The sequence below is a fragment of the Etheostoma spectabile genome, chromosome 22 (assembly GCF_008692095.1).
Source record: "Etheostoma spectabile isolate EspeVRDwgs_2016 chromosome 22, UIUC_Espe_1.0, whole genome shotgun sequence".
Taxonomy (NCBI): domain Eukaryota; kingdom Metazoa; phylum Chordata; class Actinopteri; order Perciformes; family Percidae; genus Etheostoma; species Etheostoma spectabile.
The window spans coordinates 12,972,672-12,982,626 of record NC_045754.1 but is presented as its reverse complement, the minus strand read 5'-3'; the positions used below and the strand labels follow the sequence as shown (position 1 = coordinate 12,982,626).

General features: G+C 39.1%; 2 protein-coding genes across 5 annotated transcripts in view; one reads left to right on the top strand and one right to left on the bottom strand.

The window, feature by feature from the left end:
- Positions 1–889, bottom strand: part of sgk3 (serum/glucocorticoid regulated kinase family member 3) — an 11,176-nt gene extending 10,287 nt beyond the window's left edge. The window contains exon 1 of one of the 2 annotated variants that reach the window (XM_032504465.1): positions 618–889. The gene's annotated coding sequence lies outside the window, so the exon portion shown is untranslated. The remainder of the gene's footprint in view (positions 1–617) is intronic. The other variant, XM_032504466.1, reaches the window with a different exon arrangement.
- A 2,941-nt stretch (positions 890–3,830) lies between these two features.
- The window catches only part of mybl1 (v-myb avian myeloblastosis viral oncogene homolog-like 1), a 12,134-nt gene continuing 6,009 nt past the window's right edge, over positions 3,831–9,955 (top strand). For 2 of the 3 annotated variants that reach the window (XM_032504449.1, XM_032504448.1), the window contains exons 1-8: positions 3,831–4,335; positions 7,033–7,132; positions 7,391–7,462; positions 7,687–7,779; positions 8,478–8,698; positions 8,796–8,997; positions 9,083–9,157; positions 9,434–9,544. In XM_032504449.1, coding sequence (XP_032360340.1) covers positions 4,313–4,335; positions 7,033–7,132; positions 7,391–7,462; positions 7,687–7,779; positions 8,478–8,698; positions 8,796–8,997; positions 9,083–9,157; positions 9,434–9,544 — 897 coding nt within the window. In that variant the 5' untranslated portion in view covers positions 3,831–4,312. The remainder of the gene's footprint in view (positions 4,336–7,032; positions 7,133–7,390; positions 7,463–7,686; positions 7,780–8,477; positions 8,699–8,795; positions 8,998–9,082; positions 9,158–9,433; positions 9,545–9,955) is intronic. The other variant, XM_032504450.1, reaches the window with a different exon arrangement.

The following is a 9,955-nucleotide window of genomic DNA, read 5'->3' as shown; positions in this document are numbered from 1 at the left end:
GGGGGGAGTATAACACATAGCTACATAGAACACAGCATTGGGAAGGCCTCGTCCGTTTAATTTTGGCTGAGCCGTTTGGTGTGCTAACACCTGAGGCTATGTGTGTGTGTGTGTGTGTGTGTGTGTGTGTGTGAATTTACACTGGTATCTCAGCATGGTTACGCGTATTACAGGAAAAGCATGCCTTCTCCAACCGAGGAGAGGAGAACAAAGTGAGCTGGAGGAGGGAGGAGCGGAACACACACCAAAGAAAAGGTTTGACATGCTCTAACAAGCTCCCATATGTAATTCAAAATGTAAACAATACAGCAAAAGCTTACAATTACACATATTCTAACGCTACGTTTCTCGGGTGTGCTAAACAGCAACGCAAACTTTCTTTATTATATTTTGCTTCAGCTGAAATTCTGTTTAGTGTTGTCTTCGAGCAGAAAAAGTTAATATTGTGTAATAGCCAACAGTTATCCCTTTACTATTAACGTTTCTTCCGAGCAACGTTTTGTTTCTTGTATTGTTAACGTTACAGGAGCTCCGTATGCTAAGATGATTACCCTACGGCTAACCAACGTTACGTTAGCAAAACGAGAGCAAGTTAATGTAACGTGAACATCACGTACCTTACAGTATTTTGATGTGGTGTTTATCTATTTCCGTAGGTCCAGTGAGAATATTTCGCTCTACAGCATTTCATCTGTCAATACAGCGAACATTTCCCCAGGTTTGGTTGTAACAAAAGCCCCTAAACCGTCAAAGTGAATATGTATTTTCCTGCTGTCCATACGCGTCTGTCAAGTAGCTAAGTGAGAGAAGCAGAAAACATCAATCTTTCCTGGCCGTAGAAAGTTCGAATGAAATTCGTCACGGGACTTCACAACTGCAAACGCTAGCTAACATACCGGAGAGAATGCACACTGTACTTCCGGTACAGCATTTCAAAACATAACCAGAGAAAACACAAGAGGTAGCCAAGTGGTGGAATGTATGTTGCTTGTACATTTACTCAAATACTAAAGTACACTTTGGTAGTCCTTGTGCTTTTTCTGTTTTTTTTTAGACAAAAACAAATAGTACATTTTAGTCCACTACATTTAGACTCCAACTGTAGTTACCAGTTAGGAACATACAACTATTTTATGAATGATGATTCATTAGTTACAATTAGATTTACCACAAGCAGCACCACAATGATATGCTACTTACGCATTCATATTAATGCATTGATATTATCTATCCAATAATTTGATATATAATAATATAACCATTGCATAATGTGTAGGCCTACTTTAGCTGTTCATATTCTGCAGTTTTAAGTTGGGAAGATTTTTAATGCAGGACTCATTTTTATATTGTGGTATTACTACTTTTACTTAAATGTTTAAAACAATCTGAGTTTATATTCCTCTAATGATGGCTGGATAAACCCACTCCAACACTTATCTCTGTGCATTGTGTATGTATATGCTCATTTCAAAGTACATACATGAAAGTGCTTCATATGGGAATATGCACCATGTGGACTTCAATAACATAATAATGACACAAGGTCCATAATGCAGAACTTGTATACTGGCCCTTGGTTACATTGATATGAGTAGGGCTAGACAAGTACCAAAAAACAGATTTTTTAGGGCCCCTGAGAGTCGGGGTGAGCCTAGCTGGTAATCCAGTCCTGCCAATTATATACATTTCCTTCTGTTCTGTACAATATGTTTGGATGTTATTTACCTGAGGAGTAAGTTAAACATAGTGGAAGTCTTATCAATATTTGTATAAGGAAGATGTTTACCTAAGGAGTAAGTTAAACACAACCCTAACCCTAACCCCAACCCTAGCTATATGACAGAAATCGCAAATTTGACTGCCTCATAATGGAAACATGCAATTTAACTCTGGCAAGCGACTGTGTAGCGTGTTCAGTGGCCTTAGCCAACCAACGGTGAGTCATTTTAAGCCAAGCAAGTGTGTCTGTCAGTCGGGTAGAGAGGGTTGTGAGTGTGCAGTGTGTAGTGATTTTTGCCGTAATTTTAAGGTGAGGAAGTGTGTCTGTTAGACGGTCAGGTGGTGATAACAGCAACGTTGTGGTGTTTTTAGTGGTTCATAATTTTAAGTCAAGAAAGTGTGTCTGTCAGTCGGGTAGAGAGGAGAGCGATGTAGTGGTGTTTCAGCGGTTGTTGCAGTAATTTTAATAAGTGTGTGTATCAGTTGTGTACAGAGCTCTGCGTGAGCACAGCTTTTATGACTGGCAACATAGCCAGCATCTAACGTTAGTGTGACTATGTGAGACTAGCGTCCAGCAACATTGTTGGTTTCTGCGTTCTCAACCTGGAAACCTGTGAACTTCAAGTCTGGGGAGGAGGGGTCGGGGGACCACTCTCTCCAGTAATTTGAATTTGTACTGCAGGAACTACTTTAAATGCTAGTTAGTCAGTATTATATATTGCACCTTCAATGTAATTACTTGTTTTGAATTGACATACTTTGTGCTTTTATTGTTTAGAAGCGTAATAAGTAATTTCCGGTTTTATTGCGGTTGGCTTAACACAGCTGACTCAGGCTTGACAACACTGATGAGTCAAATAGTTAAACAGTGTCACCTACAGGTACAAAGACGACATGCCTAATATCTATGAATCATCCACATCCTACCTTAATCGCCAGAAAAATAAATGAATGGATTTAGAACTACGGTATTCATAATTATAAGATAAATGTATAATTATGAATACCATAGAATGATGATACATTGATGATACAACATAAATTGATAATGAATTAATTACAAGTGGCACGTTTGAGATAATATCTCATAATTATTGGGTAGGCTACTTCATAATTTTGACAAACGAAAAATAAAAAATATGGTTTTTAACTTCCTGTGTTGAATTCTGTTTAACATTATTACTAGTCAAAATCCATGCAGACGCATTGCACCATAAAAAAGGCTATGTCCCGAGTCAACCTACTTGCCTGGAGCAGCGCTGACGAATGATAACCGGAGATGGTGTGATAAATTAAAACGAATAGTGCAACATATGAAAGTAATGGAACATTTGAACGGAACACATTTTCAGTGGTAAATATATAGTCATTTTGGCCTGATATGCATGAAACTAACGCACAGTGCAGATGCCAATGATTTGTCCACAAGGTGTCAGCAAAACACAATTTAAAGGAGCTGCAGAGTGCACCGTCAAAATCCAAGACCTATCTGTCAAAGGAAATATTGTGTTATTATCTATGTCAGAGTTTGAATGCTGTCCATATTGTCTAACTTTTGCATGAATCTCAAGATCTCGATCTTCTCAAATATGACCCAATTGTGAATCATCATCATAATTTCCCTAACAAGGAACCACAATGAGGTAAATTCAAAGACCTTGGCCTTGTGAAACAGCATAAAGTGGCATAATCACTACACAATATACATAATCTGGTAAAACACAAGCGATATTCCATGTGAGATCTGCATGAATATGTGTTGTCAAATATTAACACAAAATAACTTCTCAGCACTGTAGATTACATGGACAAATTTAGAGATTGGATTAGTCGCGCTTGCTTCCAGTAAAATTGTGGGGCTGGGAATCCCCTGAAGGGCCCCCGAAAGTCCCCGCACCCCTATTTGAGCCGCACCACTGCCTTGATGAAAAGATCCATTCTGCTGCAGAAGGTGACAGTGCAGTTGTCTAACTTAAAGCCCGCCTCTTCAAATTGTCAACCAATTAAACCAACCCTCCTCCCATTTCTAACCAATTACACACAAAGTTCTCCTCATTTCTGCCCTATCAGTTTCAAGTACGGATTCCTCTTTTCGCAGCCCAGTTTATAAACCAATCCGGAGCGAGGCCGCCTGCGAAGAGGGCTGGGCGCTAGAATCGGCGGGATGGACAAAAATCATAACTCTAAATGAAGTAGAGACCACTGGTAGAGACAAGAAAGACAGAAACAGCACGGACAGCAGCGAGTAATGCAAGTAACGTTAACTTGTTAGCCTCTTGTACTACTTGCTTTTTATGTTGCAATATTGACTTTCCAGAAATACGTAACAGAAGAAGACAGTGACGTTTTTCTTTGGAAAGATGTTAATGACAGAGAGTAACGTTAATGCTTTTCCAGAGAGAGCTTAATGTTATGCACTGTACATTAAGTTAGCTCACTGGCTAGCCGAATACTGCTAGCTAAAGGCGTCCGCGTCTCAGAAGAAGCCAGCGATGACTTACAGCGATTTCTATGGATAAACATATATTAATGTGGAATTTAAGACCGCTGCCAACCACATCTTTGGAAAGATTCAATCATCATACCAACTGTCATGGACAACGTGAAACCACGCAGGTGAGTCAGTGCCAGCAATACTAATGCAGCGCTGTGTGATTATGAAGATAGTTTCATATTTGAAAGCATAACGTACACTGAATGTGCACCTGCACAGTCATACTGTAACAAAGTCCACCAAAAAGGTTTATGAATAATAACGTTAACTGATGAAGAGTATCAGTAATAAATGTGTGTGTGTGTGTGTATATATATTAAAATATATATATATATATATGATATTTAATGGTATAGGTATGGATAGTGTAGAATATAACCGACACGCTAAAAGGAAAATTATAATTTGTAAATCCCTATTTTTGAAACATGGGTTGCGCTATTGTTTTCTTAATAGTGTTACACTAATAATAATAATGGGCGTGCAGCCCATTGTCAAACAGCAATCACTTGAAAGGGACAAGTCAGTCAGATTAGTTAACTTGCAATAAACTTAACTGGTAAGATATTGTTTTTCTGTTAATCAGAAGACAAAACAAAACACATACAGCTGCATCATATATATTACGGTTTGCTATCATTTGTTCTTCTTGGAGCACCTTGTTTCTGCCAAGAGAAAATAAATAATGAGGAAAAAGTACCTAAGAGTTTCAAAAACCCAGTGCCTAAAAGTACCTGAGAAAACAAACAGATGTGTTGGTTTTGTGATAAGACTTGATAAGTTACTGGCCTGTTAAATTAAAGGGACCAATGCAGCAGCATATTGATTATTTACATTCACAGCCAGGTCCACAGTATTTGCAATTAAGTGTTATTATTATTATTATTCATATTACAAACACACGGTTAGTGCTAAAACGATGAGTGAATTGATTGATTAGTTTATCAACATTGCCGACAAGTTTGATAATCAAGGAATTATTTTAGTCATTTATCCAGGGAAATTGCCAAAAATTAACTTGTTCCAGCTTATCACATGTGAGGATTTGCCGCTATTCTCATTTTGATCTCATTGTAAAATAAATCTTTGTATTTTTGGGTGGACAAAACAAGCAATATGAAGATGTGACAATAGGCAGTGGGAAATTTTGATTAGTATTTTTTCACTATTTTCGGTATTAAGCTTGAACTAACTATTGACTTGTTTGTATCTCATCCCTGTCACGTTTTCCATCCTTGTGTTCCTATCTGGTGAGAGACGGGTGGCTCTTTTCTCTCACAATTAGAACAGCTCAGGGTTTGACCTGTAGAATACAAATCCTGCATTTTAGAATATCCTATGAACTGTTTACGACTGATGAATTATTACTTAATTCAGAAAACTCCAACAGTGTAATGTTTGGTACATTGGTGTCTATTTGTGTTACTGCTACTGAGGCCTACAGCTGATACTAGCTGTAGGCCTGATTCTCCAAGTGCAAAGAGGTTATATAAGTCTGCCTGTTTTTTTTAATTTTTTGAACAACTGGACCGTTAGGGCTTTGCATTCCCTGACCACACCCCAGCACACCACCTTCTCCATCCCACACACACTCACACACCTCTGGAGGTGAAAGAGCCTGTTGATGTGGGATCGCCCCTTTCCTCCACCCCTTGTTACTCCCCTCCTTCCTGTTCAGCCATAGGTCCAGACTCACTTCCCCACTTCTCTTTGCTCTTGAGAGGGAATTCGGCCACACCAACATCCAATTGCCATGTTCAAGTTTCCATGCTGAAAAAGACTTTTCATGATCTGATACAAGACCGTTTGTGTTTAGTTAAGTGCATGCGTGATCGGAAAGGTCTGCTTCATAGTAACACCGCTCTCAGGCGCCAATGACTTAATATCTCCTCTATTATCAATCTCTTCTCCACTAACACAAAGAAAGTGTTGCCCAGCAGCAAGCTTTATGGGAACACATAACAGAAGTACAGTGCTACCTGCCAACTTCTTGTGTCAGTGGAGAGGGAGTTCATGTTCTTGGATCCAGTCATGTATAAGTACAAGTTGTTTCTATTCTGACAAATCCATTTCTATTCAATCCATCATATACCACATACATTATTTATTTAAATAATCATCTGTTTATTTGTTTTCCTATTCCCTTATAGCTTAGTTGAATCAGCATAGTCTGTTAGAATGAAAGCAGAGCAGGCTATTCATTAACATTTAGTCAATTTGTAATATTTACAATTATTTCTACAGTATGTATATAAATATATATATATATATATATATATATATATATATAATTTCTTGCTGTAGTCTAATGTATGCATATCATATATTATATGCTTAATGTTTATAGTGGTTACAGTGATTAGTCATCAGTGGCCACATCTTTTTCCAAACTTCTTTGGGCATGCATTACAGAAAGGAACCCAACCTATTTATCTTGAAAAATGTATTTGAAAAATCTATGCAAAACTGAGGCTATGTACACGTAAAAGTTAATCTTCTTGCACATTTCTCTACTACTCCTTTACAATGAACCAGTGGCAAAGAATATCATTTACAAGCAGAGAGCTTTGCATGTTTATATTTGCATAAGCATATATTTTATAACTAATCTGGATACATTTTTATTAAGCACTTCAATACATTTTGTACTGATAGAAAAATAGTGACTCAACAGTATTAGTTATTTCTATGCAATACCAATACTATATTCATATCACTATTCCTGCATACAGTCATTGACCTCATAAAGAAAGGTTTTGGCTCCTCTAACAAAATCTGCTCTTCTTTTACTCCCCTTCCACATTTGTCTTGTGTTTTAGCAATGATGAGGATGAAGAGCCACACTCCACAGACCAAGAGAATAAAGACAAGAGCAAAGATAAAAAGAGCCTGTGTAAAGTAAAGTGGTCCCGAGATGAGGTAAGTTTATCAGAAGCACATTTGACGTCTGGACATAAGGGGTTTTTGTAGGTTATATGAGTAAAATGGGGACTTTGTCCTGCATGAGATTTGCATTTTATCTTCTTGCAAATAAGAGCTTGTTTAAGCGTGTGCTTCACAGGGGAACCTTATTAGTCACTGCTGTTATTTTATTAAATACTGCGATGAAAGTCGACAGCATGTTATTGTGGATGACGGAAGTTCCTTAGGAGGTCTCTTTTTTTCCTCCCTTCTCAGGATGAAAAGCTGAAAAAACTTGTAGAGCAGCATGGAACAGAATCCTGGAAACTAATAGCTAACGTTTTTCCAGTAAGTATGGGATGTAATGTGTCTGCATTGTGTAATAAAATCCAGGCAAAACTTACTATGCCATCTCTTTCCATTCTAACACTTAATGACCATCCAAACCATTTATAGTAATTTAATAATTAACGTAGCATCAATAGGATGTTTTTAGCAGTGATGGTAAGTCATGGGTGCAGAAGCAGCTGTCAGGAGTAGGTGTAACTGTGTATTGGTGTGCTCTGTCACAGGGGAGGACAGATGGCCAGTGTCAGCACCGCTGGCAGAAGGTGCTCAACCCAGAGCTGGTGAAAGGACCCTGGACAAAAGAGGAGGATCAGAAGGTAAGAGGAGCTGGGAGTTTCCTGTGCTTGGATATAAAGCAGATGACAAAATTAGTAAATGATAGGGCTGACGAAGCTGTGCACACTTCCTGCAAAACAACTTTCTTTGCCTTAGCTTCCGTTTCTCTCTTCTTTTTTTGCAAAAGTAAATGCTCCACTCTATGCTCCGCATCGCCCCTAATAAAACCCAGACTCTCTCAGTCACTAGTTTTGAGCCCAGCCAGCCCTTCTTTGTACAGAGTGAAGCTGTAAAATCTTCCCCAGCTCTAAGATGAGTAATGCATTCCTTAAATGGATGCTGATTCTTCAAGAATGTAAAGAATGGCGCCTCATTCCTCCAATATCTCCAAAAGCATCATAACAGAAATACAGACCTATTGATAGCAGCCTTAGCTGCCAACGATGACATCATAACATTTTTCAGCCTTGAACGAAGCAGTCTAACAAACTGTGCTGCCTGCCACAGTCAAAGCTTTCTGAACACTGCTGCAGTCTGAACACTGCTGCTGCTGTTGGCTATCAATGAGAAAAGTAGAACAATGTGATTTCCCTCTTTATACAAGCTTGTAGTAGAACTTGAAGGAATCCAATCCCTGCTCGAGCCATTAATAAAATAAAAGATATGACACACACATTTATAACCACAAAGAAATAAATACAGCCTACTAAATAGCTTTCCTTTGGTAACATTTGTGCAGGTTATTGACCTGGTACACAAGTATGGCCCCAAGCGTTGGTCTGTGATCGCCAAGCACCTCCAGGGGAGGATTGGAAAGCAGTGCCGTGAACGGTGGCACAACCACCTTAACCCAGAAGTGAAGAAGTCTTCATGGACTCAGGAAGAGGACCAAATCATTTATGAGGCCCACAAACGCCTTGGCAACCGCTGGGCAGAGATCTCCAAGCTTCTTCCTGGACGGTAATATAGTCTTGTGCACACACTGCACATCTCCACTTCCAGTTTGAGTCATGAAAAAGGTAATTCGCTCAAATATAACTGATCTTCTCTCCAACAGGACGGACAACTCCATCAAGAACCATTGGAACTCCACCATGAGGAGGAAGGTGGAGCATGAGGGGTACCTTCAAGATGGCAGCAAGAGTTTCACCTCCTTTCACGGTGGAGGGAAGAGACGCCACCACAGGTCGTGCCCTCCATCTCCAACAGAGCCCCAGCACTGTGATCACAGTCCCCTGCCTATATCGGAACCCAACCAGGTCCACTTCTCTTCTACACTCCACACCACAAGGTGTTTTGACTTCATTATTTCTTTTAATTTAAGTATGATTCTTTGCATTTTAGATGGGGGGATATCTTCATGGTCCTCACAGTAGACACTTGATGGAAGGTCTTCCCGAGAATTCTGGCTTCATATCGGTGAGTCTTTGTGTATTTCTTTGCATGCTATTGGGAAAACTTGTCACACTCTTTATTTTCTGGACTTTCTGTAATTATCTTTGTGATTTCTAACTCTGGACTTCAAATCAAGCACTTGAATGTCCTGTTATTTTCATCTAACATTCAAAATCTCAAATGCTCCCGTAAATAATTTACGTGTTAAATCTGTTTGTTTGTTTTTGTCTGTTTTTCTTAACTTCTTCCTTTTTCCTCCTGTCCTCTCAACCTCTCCTCCCTGACGTCTGTTTATTTCAGCCATCCTGCCTGGATGATCCTGACAGAGAGCAAAGAATTAAGGAGCTTGAGCTGCTGCTTATGTCAGCAGAGAGTGAAGTCCAACAACAAGTGCAGTGCAGAGGTCCACGTGTAAGAACACACTCCGAATGTGTGTTTTCCTACTTAGCCAGCATAGACTGCGTGTGTTTGTAGTCAACATACACTGTAAAAAGTCATTTTAACATTAAACACTGAGTCTTAAAATCAAAAGTGAGATGAAGAGAGACTATAAGGAATTTTCTTGAACCAGGTGGTGTTTTCTCCCCCTTACACTTGACACTTGTTTATAGAAAATTCTCAAATCCCATCTCCTCAGTGGACTTTTCCTTGCTTTAAGAAAAAAAAAAGATTCAAAGACTTCCTTAGACCAAATGGACTTTTTGCAGTGTATGCATGTGGAAAAGAGAATGGCACACATGTAAGCGTGTCTGTATCCTGATTTTCTTTAGTGTTGCTATAGTAGTATAACTACCTTCCCCATCTCGCTACTCATTCAGACTG